Below are 17,630 nucleotides of genomic sequence, written 5' to 3'. Positions count from 1 at the left end.
TAATTAGCATATTCATGTGTCCGCGTAGATTAAATGAAGCAAGGGTGTAGAGTTACATTCAAGATATTTTAAGGCATGAAGAAAATTTTTTTCACTGAAAAAAACTTTAAAGGTGAGTTTTAAGGGTTACAATTGATGATTACAGGGGGACTTTAAGTGTTTTGGGGTTGGACAGATATTACAATGTTTTTGAAAGAAGTCTCTTATGCTCATCAAGGCTGCATTTTTTTTTATCACAAATACAGTAAAAACAGTAATACTGTGAATTATGATTGCAATTTAAAATAACTGTTGTCTATATGAATATATTTTAAGATGTAATTTATTCCTGTGATGTTAAAGCTGAATTTTTTTAGCATCATTCCTCCAGTCTTCAGTGTCACATGATCCTTGAGAAATCATTCTAATATGCTGATTTGCTGCTGAAGAAACATTTCTTATTATTATCAACTATGAAAACAGTTGCGCTGCTTAATACATTAGTAAATCTGATGACATTCACGATACAAATATGCAAAAATACAGACAATCACACACAGAGCAAACACTTTTTCCCCGCACTGTATGCCTCTCGACAACTGTTTCTGCGTGCCGTGGCATACAAGACGAGTATGCAGTGAAACGTTAAATCAATGGAATGCCTCAATCAGTAACTGAAAGAATTTTGTAATAGAGTGTGCAGCAAATTTGGAAGCCTGCTGTATATATGAACATGTTGAACAGGACCACACAAGGCCCTCTGTCTCTCATGGATAATATGAATATGGTCATGACTGAAATTGTATGTTTTCTGCGATGAATACGACAGCACAGTGAAAGCCTTAGCAAGCATCAATGATGAGCTACATGTCAACTGGACATGTGTCGTCATAGAAATAGCATGCTGACAAAAGTCAGTCTGATGGCTTTATTTAAATAAAACTGAATTTGGATTTGGAAGTATCACTGTGCTCTCTGACACGTGGAACTGAGCAATGAGATCGCCATGCGTTTAAATTCGTTTGGGTGGCAGGAAGAGGAGGGAATCTGTGAGTGGCGATGAGTGACGATTAAGCCCCGCCCCTGCTGTCGTCATACCTTTTTGTCTGCCGACGGCACGCTATTGTCCTCGCCTTCGTTTATACTCACGGTGGACGGAGAGGCACGGGTGGGGTGCGGGTAACCGTGACCGTTTCCGCTGCTGCTGGTGCCGCTGCCGGCCAGCATATAGCCGCCCTGAATCACGTAGCTCCCGCTGCCACCGTTAGCCTCGCCCCCGGAATCTCCAGAACCGTTCGCTGATGTCCCCGTGGCTGCCACTACAGCTGTGACTCCACCTACAGCCCCCGTCGTGGGATTGGCCACGATCTGCCCTGTCCCCGCCACAAACATGGACACCCCAGGGGATCCAGTTGTCACGGAGACGGTGAGAGGGGTGCCGGGGGACGTGGCCTCAGAACCGGAGGCAGGGGTGCTCTCGTAGTACTGTCCAGCAGTGGTCTGGGTATACAGAGGGGTCTCTGTGTAGGGGAAACTGCTGGAACGACTGTGAGAAAATGATAAGGGTCAGGATTCAGAATTTTAATCAAACATAACTTGGGGTTTTCAGACTTTGTGAGCATAATTAGGGGCAGTTGCGGCCTAATGGAGTTGTAACCCCAAGGTCGCGGGTTCGAGTTTCAGTATCAACAGGAAATGTAGGTTGGGGAAGTAAATAAACACACAAAATTGAGGTGCCCTTGAGCAAGGCACCTAACCACCAATCGCTCCCCGGGCGCCACAGCAAAAATGGCTGCCCACTGCTCCGGGTGTGTGTTCACGGTGTGTATCTGTTCAATACTCACTGCTGTGTGTGTGCACTTGGATGGGTGAAATGCTGAGCACAAATTCCGAGTATGGGAAACCATACTTGGCAACGCGTCACGTCACTTCACTTTTTTAATTCAAAATGGTCTTGTTTTATGTTTGTTTTATGTTTTATGTTACCCGGGGTTAGTAATTAATAGTGGGCACTTGGGTTTCGAGATTTCACACTGTACATTGTTAAACCCTGTCTTAAAATAAGCATATTTAAATTATTTAAAACATTGATTGGGTAAGTGCAGCACATGATAAGTAAATAACTACTATTTTAATACCTTAATATTTTTTTTATTAATAATAATGACTTAATAATATTTAATATTGTCTCAAGTCTTCTGAAATATACTTCAAAAACAAAACAAAAAATATATCCTGGGGTCAGTAATGTTTTGGGAAAAAAATTGCTTTCTTATTTTCTTATTTGATCAAAATACAGTAAAAAGAGTAACATCCTGAATTATTTGTTATTTATTTATTTTATTTCATATATAATTTTATTATATATGTTATTTTAATATATTCCAAAATGCAGTTTATTCCTGTGATGGCAAAGCTGCATTTTCAGTATCATTACTTCAGTCTTCAGTCACATGATCCTTCAGAAATCATTCTAATATGATGATTTGATGCTCCATTTTTGATGAATAGAAATATTTTGTAACATTATAAATGCATCCTTGCTGAATAAAAATATTAATTTATTTAAATATATATATATTTCATTGACAACCTTTAACAGAATTGTACCAAAAAAACGTAAAAATTGGAATGAAATAAAAATTCACCCTATCTATTTTCTAAATGCATGAAAATTCTGTCTTTGAATTCCATAGTATGAAGAAGAAAAAAATACTATGGAAGTCAATTGTGCCCATCAACTGTTTGGTTACCGACATTCTTCAAAATATCTTTTGTATTCAGCAGAAGAAAGAAATTCATACAGGTTTGGAACAACTTGAGGGTGAGAAACTATGTTTTTGTAATCATTTTAATAAAAAAAATTGTAATAAAATAATTTTCATTTTTGGGTGAACTGTATTTCTTTAAGCCCTGTCCCTGCAAGCTCACATTCATCTTTCTCCACTTTTGAATAAAACGGCCAAAATCCAACAACAGTGACTTTAGCGAAGAGTTAACTGAGGAAGCATGTTTAGTGTGAAAAGCCCTGTATCTGATTCAGCACAGATGCACAATGCTGGGGCCGAGCGATGGTTTCCATGAATACTCACATGGTGCTGGTGCTGTAGCTAGCATCTCCTCCTTCCACATACTGCACCTGGTTAGTATACACATGCTGGACTGGCACCTGTTGGAGCTGCTGCTGTACCTGTGGCGCACATACAACAATACACAAATTGAGAAGGCACAATTGACACCATCACAGTTCTACATAAATAAACTTGTTTATATATATGTAAACAAAAATGTCTGCAGCCACATTCAGTGCACTAATTCAGTGTTTCCCAACCTTTTAGTCTTATGTACCCCTCAAAAAACATCACATCCTCAACAGCAAACTAAAAGATTTCTTTTGAATGTGTTAAAAATAGACCATTTTTTATTTATTTAAATATACTTATATATTTTGTATATCTACACTACACTTCAAACATTTGGGGTCAGTAACATTTTTATAAAAAAAATTATCATTAAAAAGAATACTAATTAAATTGATCAAAAGTGACAGTAAAGACATGGATAATGTTACAAAATATTTCTATTACAAATAAACGGTGACACTGAAGACTGGAGTGATAATACTGAAAGGAATAAGTTACATTTTTAATTATATTTAAAAAGAGAACTAATTTCAAATTGTAATAATATTTCACAATATTGCTATTTTTACTGTATTTGTTAGAAAACAAATGCAGCCTTGGTGAGAAAGGATACTTTCAAAAACATTTAAAAAAAAAATATATATATATATTTTTTTAATTACAGACCCCAAAGTTTTGAACAATATTGTATATTTTAAATATGATTTTTTGGGTTTAAATTAATTAAAATAATTTAAGTTATGTTCTATATAGCAAAATACCCAATGTATCCTGTGAAGTACATGGACCCCTGGTTGGAAATCACTGCGCTAACTGATCTAACACAATCTCTCGCTGATTGACCACAGCTTCACCTACACACTGTTTTAACTAAAGTCACCTACACTATGGGCTGAGGGCATCTCATAGAGGAAAGACTGCACATCTGGCACAGCAGCAGAGGTGTAGGAGACCCCGTCTGTCTCCCAGCCCACCGACATGACAGGTAGAGAGAAGGTGACGGGCGAATAAGCGACAGGTAGAGATGGGGGGAAACAAGATGAGTAATCCAGCAAACCTCCATTAACAGATGCGTAAGATAAACTGTCTCCAAACGGGTTAGTGAGTTTCTCTAGTAGTACTACTGCTGGCCTACGCTCCAACCAGTCTTCTATCTGTCTCTTTCTCTTCAATTCACTCTCTCTCTGTGCATCACTTCCTCTCTGTCTGAGAAAAGGGCTCTGAAAGCAACCATCAGAGGGTTAGACAACTGCTTGCTTAGAGAATTTTCCATTAAAGGAATCAGGTTAAGAAACTTTTTTTAGATAAACTATTCCTTTAATGTAAGATGGCATGATTATGAACATTAGATGAAATGCACATTGAATGTATTTTATATTGGACAAGGGTTGAACTTGTCTTGACATCATAAGCCATGTTTCCATACACGTATTTTTGTCAATTTTGGAATACTGCATAAAAAAGCTGGATGAAAATGCACATTAAAAAAAGCGTATGCTCTCAACTGAGGTGGATATTTTTTTTTATCCGATAAGAAGATGCGCATAAACTACAAAGGAAAGACATTTACCGAATAAATTGTGAAAAAGTTACTTTTTTTTTTTTTTGTGTGTGATTGGATAACCGGACTTAACCAGCAGACCAATTTCATTGCACAGCATCTCAAATGTTGGTTTGATCGTTCTGAAATTCCTGAGCCAAACGGTTGGGTATGATGACCTTTCAGAAGCGTCTCACGTGATTGCGTTCCCAAACACCAGGCATCCGAACACAAGATAAAATGACAGTATTTTTACAGTAGTTTTGTCTGCATGCTCTGAGACACAACAAACAGCCACATTGCAGTAGCTTCCATATTACAGGCCAATTTCCCAGGAAGTGATGATTTGGTTCTCTTGAACACATGAGATGGAAACGGTGCTTTATTCGCAAAAGTTTTAAATTTTGCGCTTTAAATTCAAATTTGAAGTTAAATTCACTTTGGATGGAAACATAGCTAGTGGCATCAATTTGACAGCAAAGCCTGTCTTTACTGACATAATAACACATTTATATAAGAGAGACAGCTTACCTCCTGTGTCAGGTGCACGGATTGTAGGCTGGCGACATTCAGCTGGGGGCTCGGTTCGGTTTTCGTTGTCTGAGATGTGGCTTGAACTACTGACCTCTGTTAAACGATTGCAGGGGGAAATGAAAAACATTAGCTCGCTGAACAAGCAACTGTAAGAATGACAAACCACAGTCTAATTGTTCAAAACTGGGCCACGGTTTACAGCTCTAATGCTTGTTCTCATTAAAAAGCTTTACTTCTGAAAAATAATGAATAGTGCTGTGTTTTAAACTTGTGTTTAAAATGAGATAAAGATATCAGTGGCCTAATTAAAGCCGATTTATTTGGGGCAGAGATGTTGAGATCACATGTTAACCTGAATACTACTCACATTACCCCTGTTATTAGAATCTTCTCTCTAGGGAATAAATCACTACTAACTGTGAAAAGGGTATTTCTATATTGATATTGATAAACATAAATTTACTATAATGTTTTAGCTTCATCCACGTTGCTAGGTGTCAAAGACCACTGTTGTGCAATATAGCGGTACACAAATACAATATTACTAAATAAACCTTTAAATATGGTTTAGGAACACTACTGTTAAAAAAAAAATTCGTTTGGTAATACTCCCGTCTTTAGTGTCACATGATCCTTCAGAAATCATTGTAATGTGCTGATTTGATGCTCAAGAAACATTACTCATTATTATCAATGTTGAAAACAGTTGTGCTGCTTAATATTTCAGCAGGCTTTCGGGGTAACCATTGCTACGGCCCTGCTACCGATCATAAACTTTTAAACAGTAATGTATGACTTAGGTAAAAAAAAAAATGATAAATAGCATATTAATTTGATATAGTTTAAAAAAAAAAAAAAAAAGGCAGCTCATCAGTTCTTAGGGCCAAAGATGCACTGTAACATCATTGTACATGCAAACGATAAAGACTGTAAACCCAAGAAATGGCAAATGGCTTTGAGTGATGTAGATCATTATAAGGAAGTCTGCATTAGAACACTTGGACATTTAGTTGGATATTTAGCTGTGGATGTACAGATTTTAACCTGCAGAAAAGGTTATCTACAAGCCCTGTGTATGTATATTTACCCGAATCATTGGGACACACCAGCAGTACTGTGAAACTACCAAGTGGTTTTTTACATATTTTAAATGGGCTTTATTTTTTAAGAGCAGTGGTTTCCTCTGTGGTCACTTCGAATGAACGCTAGTGTTGTTCAGGGTTTAGAAAACAGCAAAATCCCTCAATCGTCATGTCTCATTCGTTCGAGGCCTGCAGGGCAAGCCTTTTTAGAAGAACTGCTGTTCTACAAAACTCAAACAAACTCAAACAACAAGCTGTGCTGAATTTTTCTCCATCTGTGGACTATTCCATTGCTTCCTTGTGGGCCTGAGACGAGAGTTCAAGAGATTTCCAGGACGCATGCGCGAGAACTGACATTCTTCTTCTACTACTATGTACAGCACGCGTCTTCCTCTGCTTGTAAGACGTGCGCTGTGTAGTGTGTAGTAGAAGAAGAATGTCAGTTCTCGCGCATGCGTCCTGGAAATCTCTTGAACTCTCGTCTCAGGCCCACAAGGAAGCAATGGAATAGTCGAATAAAGTCGTTATTTTTGTTTTTTTCCGCACAAAAAGTATTCTCGTCGCTTGATAAACTTATAGTGGAGCCACTGTAGGCACATGAAATATTTAAACATTTTCTTTAATGACTTTCTGGGCCGTCAAGTATCATTCCCTTTGGCAGCCTATGTAGCAGTGATCCACCTCTCAGATTTAATCAAAAATATCTTCATTTGTGTTCCGAAGATGAACGAAGGTCTTACGGGGTTGGTACAGCATGGGTGTGAGTAATTAATGACTTAATTTTCATTTTTGGGTGAACTAACCCTTTAAGATTTTTTTTTTTTTGCAACGTTTCTGAAAGAAGCAGCACTCAGCAGTCACTTTTAATCAATTGAATGCATCCTTGCTGAATAAAAGTATTAAAGTATTAACCTTTTGAACAGTAGTGTATATATTCAATTATTTCTTGATTTAAGACTTGAAGCCATTGCAGTGCATTCCAAAGCTGTGCTTGTTTAGGTGGGTTTACTGTGTATTTGGGTGCACAGGTTTGGTGTTTAGGGTTGGTGTTACCTGTTGTGCGGCCTGAACCTGCTGCACCACCTGCGTAGGAACTCCAGTCTGGACTACAGCAGCAGGAGGACTAGAATCTGACACAGAGTCACTGGAATGAAGAGAACCCTCTACAGGAAAAGAAGAAAAGAGAAAACTGTTTAGGATAGGAGGGGGTTTTTTAATAGAAAAAACAAGTATATTAATTTTTAAATAAAATTTTACATTTATGCATTTGACAGACGCTTTTACGCAAAGCAACTTGGGTACACATTTTATTAAGTTCATGCTTTCTCTTCTGGGAATTGAACTCATGACCTTCAGTTGCTAGTGCTATGCTTCTGTTCGAGCTACAGGGATAAACTAAAAATATACATGGTAAAATAAACCATTGACAGAGATGATTATTAAAGAAAAATAATAAAAAAATACGGATTTTTACATTTTCAGAAGAAAATATGAGTGGTGCTTGCCTGTATAAAACACACTGCCGTGACAGATTTCCCAGATGTTGCTTGGTGGTTACTAGTAAGGGTTAAACGGATCATAGTTGATCCATGATCCGTACGGACCAGACCCCACAGTTCAGCACGCATGTGATTCATGGATTAATTGCAAAGTTTAACCATCATAGACTGAAAGTTTATCGTTTGCAGGTGTTTTGCCTTGCCAATTTACACATTCAAGCTATTTTTAACCATTGCAGCGCAAAAAGAGGCAAAGAGATCTCAATTCATTATTTGAGCACTGTCATCTATGCACACAGTCGCACACACCCAAAGCGTGCACACACAGAGAGGCTACATACTGATAGCGCGCGAAGACCAAATTGATTCCTATTTCACATCTCCTTGCGCTTGAACGAACACATACACACAAAATAATGTCAAAAAAACTGTCTCTGCAAGAATTCTCGTAAACACAGTAGAGAAAGAAATCAGATGTGTATCATTATATTGGATCCGTGCATTAGCTCTTAAAGTGACAGCAGCGTATAAATACCTGCTGCTGTCTGAGTCATTAATGTCAATCACACAACAAAACACAGCTTTAATGTGAACAGTGACCGCTATAGTGTTATTTTACAATTAGGGTAATTATTACATTTCTGTACCTGAATACTACAGTTAGACCTTACTTTATTTGTAACTTTGTTATACTGTATTTACCTATGTTTGTAATCACTGTATTAATTCTTATTTTTTTACTGACCCCCCTTCCCCCAATTTATATTTTTAGTTGAACCACTGCTTACTAGGGTGCAAGGCTTGGCTACGTGTTTGCTTGCTAGGATGTTCTGAGTGGCTGTTTACTGGACAAAATCAAATGACTCCAACATCAAGTGTGTATGTTATTCTGTTCTCTAGATATGTCCCTCCTTCAGTCAACGAGCCTGTCCAAGTACCCACACTAGCGGTCTTTGCACTTGACCACTTGTCTACTTACATGACGTATTTCCTGTATTTGGCCCAAGTGTTCAAGTAGGCATGAAGACTGCAAGTGTGTGCAGAACTTTTGATTACCCAATGGGACACACTTACAGTGTTATAAAAATGCAAATGTTTACAGAGCTCTATTTTGATTTTCAATACTTTGCATTTTAAAATAAACATCTAAATATATGTTCAGTAGTCCCTATGTAACAGAGGACACAATTTAGTAAAAGTGGTTCTTCTAATTAAGTGATAAAAAAGCAGTTGCAAAAAGCATATAAAATCAAGGTCTTCTGTTCCCACATATTGTGTTTATCTTGCAGTATCTATTATGTCATTCAATCGTAGATAGTTGATTTACTCTTACCTGTAACTGTGACAACAATGTACTGTGGTGTATTCTGAGCATTGCTGGACTGCGTAGGTGAGCTCTGAATCTCAGCTGTGACATATTGAGTCTGAGTGGGCGGGGCTTGTGCGGGTGGTGCCTGGACGATTGCCTGGCTCTTCTGTGCTTGTGAGGGAGGGGGCGTGGTCTGGCCGGTGGATGGGGCCGCTGAAGGTGTGGCCCCTGTAGTCTGAAGTTCGGCCAGGAATTGTTGGGGAGCTGCTGTCACGGTGGCAGCCTGCCCTGATGTGGGAGTCACACCACCTCCCTGAGGCTGGGAGGTCTGCTGCAGCTCTCTCACATAAACTGGAGTTGCCATTGGGTTCCCCTGGACTGAGTGCAACAAATCACATGGAATCACATGATAATATGTAAGGTATAATGTACATGATGTGTAATATGAGACATGTAATACGCGCCAGCCTCAAATACCAGGATGAGCAGTCATTATACAGCGTTGCTATTGACGGCGGTCATTATCGGGGGATTAACAGAGTGCAGTAGTGCCCGCCCACTTTTTCAGACGTTTTTTTCCATTAATTTTCCCATAGGGATTTTAAAAATTCTTCATTCATTTCCTTCTCTGTGGGCCGTGATATTTCACGTAGTGTAACAGCGCAAAGCTTCTAGGTTACACGTCACACGTAGGCTCACTATTGGCCGACGCGGGTCATGTGTGTGATGCGTGACGTACAACCTAGAAGCTTTGCATAGTTTCACTACGTGAAATATCACGGCCGTACAGAGAAGGAAATGAATAGTTGAATAAAGTCGTTATTTTTGTTTGTTTTTTGCGCACAAAAAGTATTCTCGTCGCTTGATAAACTTAAGATTGAGCCACTGTAGTCACTCGGACTATTTTAACGATGTCTTTCATAACTTTTGGGCCGGTCAGTTTCGATCCCTTAAGAAGCCTATGGAGGAGTGATCCAGCTCTCAGATTTAATCAAAAATATCTTAATTTGTGTTCCGAAGATGAACGAAAGTCTTACGGGGCTGGAACAACATGAGGGTGAGTAATTACTGACAGAATTTTCATTTTTGGGTGAACTAACCCTTTAACCCATGAACCAAACCAATCAGGAACAAGGTTAATCACATTACTACCTTTTTATTTGAAGCAAAAAAGTATTTGAAAATCAGAAAAAACGACAAATTGTACAAGACTGTGTACTTTAACTACAAAGAACTACAATCCCATGTAGCATTGTGAACAGCATAATCAATGAGATGGAGACGATGAATCAAAAATCGAGAAATATATCATTATCACTATGCACTTTTACTAAGTACCACCTTGGCACAACCACACGGTTACAGGAAAGCCCTAAAGACTGCAACCATTGTTGGGTCAGCAAAAAGAAGAGGAGGAAAGGTTCGGGCAGAGCGTTTGGTGTCCTATTACCAGTAACCTGATCACCGCTTGCAAATGAATGAGGGCACACAGAACAAGAACACAAAGTGGGACTCGGAAACAAAAAAATGAAAATTCAATTTAAGGGCAATTCTTAGATTATGGGCACTTTCATGTCCTTTGATCATATTTTATAAAAAACATTTAATTTTGAAAAATTCACACTTTCATAGTTAACTTTACAATGAAAGTACTTTAGAAACTTTTTACCGGTAGTCTACGATGATTTTTTCACCTTTTTAAATATCATTATAGATGCAAATATTGCTGTTTTGTGCTTGTCCCATACCCAGACTTCTGATCTTCAATAATGAAAAAGAAGTGTAAAAAAATGATTTATCTATTTTTTTTTAATATGACTGTATAAAGTAACAGTAAAATAATCAAAACATAATTGTGGTATTTAAGGTCAGACAACTATTAATGTGATTTTATATACAAAATGTAGTTGTCCCACAGTATTGCCGTCATTTCCACCACAACGCTGTAATGAACCTTTTAAAAGGCTTTTTTGAAAGATTGTTTGGGTAGTTTCTATGGAGATGAACAATGACATCACAGCACATGTCTGACATGGAGGAGACTTTTAATTTCTTCACCAACTTGGAGAAGAAAACTCAAGGTAAATATTGCTTGAAATGAAAATATTTTTATTGTATGTCATTTCCAAACATGGCGTAAGATCAATTGAGTTTGTAAATAAATAGAATTTTTAACATAAATAGATGTATTTTGCATGCATGCAATGCTAGCTACCAATTCATAGCTAATCTGTAATACTAGCTTGGATTTCTTTCCAAAATACTGCAGGATTGTCATTTCCACCACCGTCATTTCCAACACCTTCTTGGGTGGAAATGACAAAGGTGAGGTGGAAATGACATTTATGCTTACAAGGTGCAATTCATAGATTGTGGGGCTACATATGTATATTTTATTTATTGAAATGTACAATGCTAATGTATTTATTGAAATATATATTTGTTGAAATGCCTTTTCATCTATTTTTAAGATGCCGCGGAAGTCAACTGCAGAAAGGTCTCAGTCCTATACCAAAACAGAACCAAACAAACTAAAGACTAATGAGATTAATGATTTGTTAAATGGAATTGTCTGTTTCAGAAAGTTTCAAATAAATGTCTTCTGTTTTTCTACATGGACGTCCATTCATTGTCATTTCCACAACACCCAGTCATTTCCACCCCCTCATAACTTTTTTAAAAATATATACAAAATTCTAATCACTCATTAAAAACTTCTGCATAGTTTATGGGATAATGGTCCACTTAATGTAATAACACAAGTAGTTATTTTTCTTAAATGTATCTAACCAATCCAATATTATATTTCAAGTTGTGGTGGATGTAAGCTTTGTGTTTGGGCCTCATGACAAATAATTTACTTAATCCACAAATCTATGGTAATTGCAATATAGGTATAAACTGGTAATACTATGTGTGAAAGTGGTCTTACACTGTTAAGAAATGATCTATATCATAATATTTTAAAATAATAATCAAATATTTACATGTGATGGAAATGACATTTGTTCAGTGCGGATCGGAAAATATGTCAAAAAACACCAATTTGTCTTATAATGTAAGTGCGTTTGCTTATGGATCATCAAACTAGACTAGTTATATTTAACTGTTAGACTGTAACAATTTTGATTTGAACACTTTTTTTCCCCCTCAAGTTCACAAGAAGTGCCTGTAGTTGAAGAACCACCCTTAAATGAAGGTGTATTTCTCTAATAAATAACAACCATATGTGGTCTTAGATCTTTAAAACTGTTTGTCTTCTACTGTTACCAGCATTTGTAACACAACCTACCCAATAATGTCATGTGTCAGTACCAATTTACTTCATTGCTGTTACTCTAATCTCTCAACCTCACGATTCAATTACGCAACAATCCTCGAATCAAGCCTGTAGCTATACATCTAGTTTCCTTTGTATTCTTATGAATGTTGTTGTTGCACTTATTTGGTTCTACATCACTTGGTTCATGAAAGGCCCTGCATAAATAAAAGTATAATATAATAATTATAATAATGGTCCACAATAATAATGTATTGTAATAAAATACAAATATTATTTACATAAATTATCAAGTATTGATATCATCAATAGGATCAATCCAGTCTATTCTTCTATAATATATGCATATGCACCTCACAATCATAATTAAATCAAAAGAAGTCTTTGATCACGGTTACTATAATCATGAAGTAAACACAAAATAATGCAGAAAGATTAAATATTGCAGAAAATAATTACATTTTCTTGACGTGCAAACACTAGGCTATCTGCGCACTCAGATTCCCTGGTTTGCATGAGCGCATTTGTATATTATTTACAATGAACGGAATGTTATTTCGGCACATTATTACATATGGTTCCATATCCAATAATCAGTGAGGTTAAGGACAAGAGGGTCTCTGGTTTATCCAGCAATAACTGCGGGTTTGTCCGCGTGCTCGTCGGTGTAACTATGCCAACAGCGTTTATAACACCTGGCTCCATAGCAACGCTAGCCGAATGCTATGGATGGGTGTCTATCCAGCAATGTGTGGTATGGAGACTCGCGTATTATTGCAAACAACACCCGCCATTTTGTACAACCTGTCTAGTATATCGTCATAACAACAACGAGCAGCTTTTGCTGAGGCTGTTGGTCATGCCTATCGTTTATGAGACGCATCAGGCTACAGCGCGCGACTCGATCGCTTAGCAATCCCCGCCACCAATAATGATTACTGGACATCGATAGACGCCAAGAATATTATCATCCTCGCACCTGCTTCGGTTTTCAACATAGTGTGACTTCATATGAAATATAAAAAACGAAATCACCTCTTATTCCGAGTGACTTTTCCAGCGGTACTTTTGATTTAATGCTTTTTTCAATGAATCGGGTTGTTGTTGTTGATTCTCGTTGCTGGGTTCTTGTCACCACGACTACCGTGGCTATGGCGCTTCGTCCTCACCCAGGCAACTGTTGCTACCCACTCGCTGTGTTCCCGCCCCATTTCTTCGCTCTGATTGGTCCAGGTACAATAACTATAACGCCGCGTCTTCCTATTTGTGGAACTGGGGAGCCGATGCGACCTTCAGCAGCTGGTTTGTCTGAACCGTGTCAATCACACGGGTGTTTATGTACTGATCTGGAATCAGTCGTGTTGTTTCGTTAAAGTATTACTATTACAGCACAACTGACAGAAAGCTGATCTGAATCTACGTTGTAGCCTATACGAGCTGTTAACATGATCTAGCATAAATACGAAATATAAAAAATGTATAAACTTTGATATGTAATTTTTTTAATGAAAATACATCACCTATACATTTTACTTTTTTAAATTTAATTAATTAGTTATATTTAAATATTATTTAATTAGTATTTGACTACTTTTAGTTATTTTTTGCATAAATTGCATATAAAAAATAAAAATGTTGTGTCACTCATGAACATGATGGATATGCAATTGCTTCTAAAAGATTTAAAATAATATATGCTATATTTAAATATCTGTATAAACTAAAAACAGAGGCCTGTGGCCACCATTCTTGCTTTAATTAAACACACTTTTAATTTTTTATTATTATTATTTAATTATATTTAAATATTACTTTTAATTTAAAATGTGTTTTCAAGGTGTATTCAAGTTATTTATTTTTTGTATGAATTGCATAGCCTATATTTTGAATAACTTAATAGATCTGGGACATTTTAACATTTTGTGTCACTCATGAACATGATGGACCTGCAATTTTATCCTTATAGATTTAAAATAATATATTCTATATTTAAATATTTGTATAAACCAAACACAGACGTCCACATGGCCACCATCCTTGCAGGCGAAGTTGTAAACGTCAAACATTATGGTTAATGTCTCTCGAAATGTCATGTTGTTGTCATTGTTATCATCACATTCATTAAAAATTCATTATTCTGTTGTCATTTTGGAAATTGGCGACCTTTGTCCATGTGGGTACAAAGATTGCCATGTGCAATGGACTGTGTTATCACACTTTGAAAATGCCATGCTCGCTACATCTCTTTGTCTCTTAACCTTTAACCTCAGTCATCACATCTTCTGAAAAAAAAGGAAAAATAAATTATGCATAGAAGTGCAAAGAAGGTAAAACAAGCATTTGGGTGAACTCGGTACACAGATTTATGAGAGGTGTGTTGTTATACTTTCATAAGTGATCAGACTTACAATTTTCACCCAGTGGATGATAAAACGAGTGCACTTTTTTTTTTTGCAGCCATAACCAACCAGAACCTTGTGGCAATTGCATAGCCTGGCATTCCAATATCCTGACAACCAGTCCCCAATTGTACTATTTCTACATGATTTAAAAAATAATAATAAAGCATACGCTTTCCACAGATGATATCTATAAAAATACACATTTGCTATGAGGATATGAGGAGACTTTCCTCAACCACCATAACAAACAAATATTCTGTAGAGAATCATCTATTGAACCTTTAATTTTAAAAAGCTCATAATCAGATTAAAATTACTTTTTATGGATTTGCGTGATTACATATTAAATAAATACATAATTTAGGTAAATAAATTAAATACATATTTTCTTAGTTAGTGTGTTTTTATTTTTAAATTATTTATTTTTATTTTACATTTTATTATTTAATTAAGTATTTATTTAAGCTTTTCGTCATGGACCCCTAATGCACTTCATGTTGTAGAATGTATATTTTCTTTCTCTTTGTATTTTGTTATATAATAATCTTATTCAACTTATACATAGTGATACATAATAGGTCAAAAGTAATGTAAAAGTAATCCGACAGTAGTCAGATTATATGTAATATAAAAGATTACTAACTACAATTTCTGTCATAAAATGTGTAATCAGTAACAGACTACAAATTCAAATTGTAAGTCAATTTTGCACACAACAATGACTTGAAATGAGTCGTATTGCAAATATGATTCATTCATTTAAACGGGGAGAGTGTTTCATGTCACAGTACGCCAGTGCATCTTTTATAATTACACAATCACCTTTCCTGCTATTGCTTTTGTTTCCAGAAAGGTCTCTGACTTTATCTTACAGGGTTATCTGTGACTCCTGCCTGCCTGCGGGGGTGAGGGGGGTGTATGAGCATGTGTGCCTCTCATCTCTTTATAAGCAGGAATAGGAACCCAGGAAAAATCATCAAACAGGCATCTGGTTCCGAACCAAAGGGATCCCAGCAGGAAACCAGCTTCTGAACATCAACCTCTACTGTCAGTGAATATCTGCTCTCAGCATGATGTGGAAAACCACAGCGCTCGCAGTGTGTCTGCTCCTGGCCGGAGTAAAGGCACTGGACGGCCCCTCATATGGGGTCAAATTATGCGGCCGGGAGTTCATCCGCGCTGTCATCTTCACCTGCGGAGGCTCTCGATGGAAACGCTCCTTAACAAACACAGGTTAGTTTTGAAGACCCAGAGCAGGAGTCTTAATTTCACTTTTTACTGGTCAGTTATGGTTTTTTTTTTTTTTTTTTTTTAAAACTCATAAAATGATTATATATTTAAAAGGCAATACAAATGTAAAAAATGTTGAATTTTAAAATACTTTGATCCCAAAAATATTACAAATACATGACCGGTCAAAAGTTTGGATATAGGCTATACACTTATTCATTGTTTTCACTGGGTTTTACTATAGCACAGTAATAAAAAAATATAGCAAAAATGGAACTATGGGAATTATGTACACTAATATTCAAAAGTTTGGGGTCAGTATAATTTATTTAAAAGAAATAAACTAAATACTTTTATTCAGCAATGATGCATTAAATAAAAAAATGGACAGTAAAGACATTTATATGTTACAAAACATTTAAAATAAATGCTGTTTTGAACTTTCTATTCATCAAAAAGTGTCACAACTGTTTTCAACATTGATAATAATAATAATGTTTCTTGAGCATCAAATCATCATATTAGAAGGATTTATGAAGTGGCACCAAAGTTTTTTCACATTGGAAGCTTTTAGTTCAATTCACTTGGATTTAAATAAATATAAAATATACAATGAAGAACAGATATCAAATGCTAAAAAAAAAATCCTTCCTTTTAACATATAACTTGTAATAAAATGTCTTAAATAAGGAAAAATACAACATAGAAGTGACTGAATCTCTGTAAAAAAAGAGTTGTTGCCTTCAATTTTTCAGATGTTTACATCATTTAAACTTAAATCACATTAAACTGACTTAACAAATTTGTTGAATCTTGTATAACATTTTAAAAAAGTTAAAAATTGCCTAACTTATTTTGATGTATGAACATCAAACATACATTGTAAAAACATATGTTTCATGTAATTTTTTACAGTGATGATGCTGAAAATTCAGCTTTGATCAAAGGACTAAATTATATATTTAAAATATATTACAATGGAACACTGTTATTTAAAATTGTAATAAAACATCACAATATCATTTTTTTAATCAATAAATGCAAACCTTGGTGGGCATATACTTCTTTCAAAATAAAATAAAAATCACACCGACTTTTGAACAGTAGCTCAAAACTCTTATATATTTGAGATTCTTCAAAGTGTATACAAACCTCTCTGACTTGTACATACTATCACTTACTTATCCATCTTCTACTTTACAACTATTACATAAATGGACATCTCTTATGTTGCGCAGATGAAATACTGGACCTATTGAACACATATGACAATAATGCTGCAGATACCTCAGTGCTTTACGGTGCTGCAACATCCTCCCAGCATGCATCTGACTCAAGCCTTCCGTCACTGGCACAAGGTGAACAGGAAGGTGGCGTGTTCAGCAGGCCTGCGCGCTCTCTCATATCAGAGGAGGTGCTTGAAGCCTTGCGCACCGTTGACAGAAAGGGACGCGATGTAGTGGTGGGACTGTCCAACGCCTGCTGCAAGTGGGGCTGCAGCAAAGGAGAAATCAGCTCACTTTGCTAAGACTAACCTTCTCTGTGGCATGAGTGAAGAAAAGAGAGTATGTGTGTGTTTGTGCTTCTACACCCCGTCCTCTGTTGAATGTTTCTGTCTCTGTTCATTGTACT

At 36.4% G+C, this 17,630-nt stretch overlaps 2 protein-coding genes across 7 annotated transcripts in view; one reads left to right on the top strand and one right to left on the bottom strand.

Annotated features, from left to right (window-relative positions):
• Positions 1-13,628, bottom strand: part of rfx1a (regulatory factor X, 1a (influences HLA class II expression)) — a 27,126-nt gene extending 13,498 nt beyond the window's left edge. For 2 of the 5 annotated variants that reach the window (XM_056271957.1, XM_056271966.1), the window contains exons 1-6: positions 13,402-13,628; positions 9,111-9,464; positions 7,332-7,441; positions 5,194-5,289; positions 3,072-3,169; positions 1,078-1,525 (exon numbers count right to left, since the gene is read on the bottom strand). In XM_056271957.1, coding sequence (XP_056127932.1) covers positions 1,078-1,525; positions 3,072-3,169; positions 5,194-5,289; positions 7,332-7,441; positions 9,111-9,450 — 1,092 coding nt within the window. In that variant the 5' untranslated portion in view covers positions 9,451-9,464; positions 13,402-13,628. Of the gene's footprint in view, positions 1-1,077; positions 1,526-3,071; positions 3,170-4,006; positions 4,387-5,193; positions 5,290-7,331; positions 7,442-9,110; positions 9,465-13,401 lie in introns of those variants that run through there. The other 3 variants (XM_056271974.1, XM_056271983.1, XM_056271990.1) reach the window with 2 other exon arrangements.
• Positions 1-17,630, top strand: part of rln3a (relaxin 3a) — a 24,421-nt gene extending 6,791 nt beyond the window's left edge. The window contains exons 2-3 of one of the 2 annotated variants that reach the window (XM_056272040.1): positions 15,618-16,001; positions 17,237-17,630. In XM_056272040.1, the coding sequence (XP_056128015.1) occupies positions 15,839-16,001; positions 17,237-17,526 (453 nt within the window). In that variant the 5' untranslated portion in view covers positions 15,618-15,838 and the 3' untranslated portion in view covers positions 17,527-17,630. The remainder of the gene's footprint in view (positions 1-15,617; positions 16,002-17,236) is intronic. The other variant, XM_056272047.1, reaches the window with a different exon arrangement.

This window comes from Rhinichthys klamathensis, unplaced genomic scaffold, assembly GCF_029890125.1.
Source record: "Rhinichthys klamathensis goyatoka isolate OS25496 unplaced genomic scaffold, OSU_Roscu_1.1 h1tg000015l_1, whole genome shotgun sequence".
NCBI classification, from domain to species: Eukaryota; Metazoa; Chordata; class Actinopteri; order Cypriniformes; family Leuciscidae; genus Rhinichthys; species Rhinichthys klamathensis.
The sequence above is the reverse complement of the archived record's forward strand: the minus strand, read 5'-3'. Positions and strand labels throughout refer to the sequence as shown.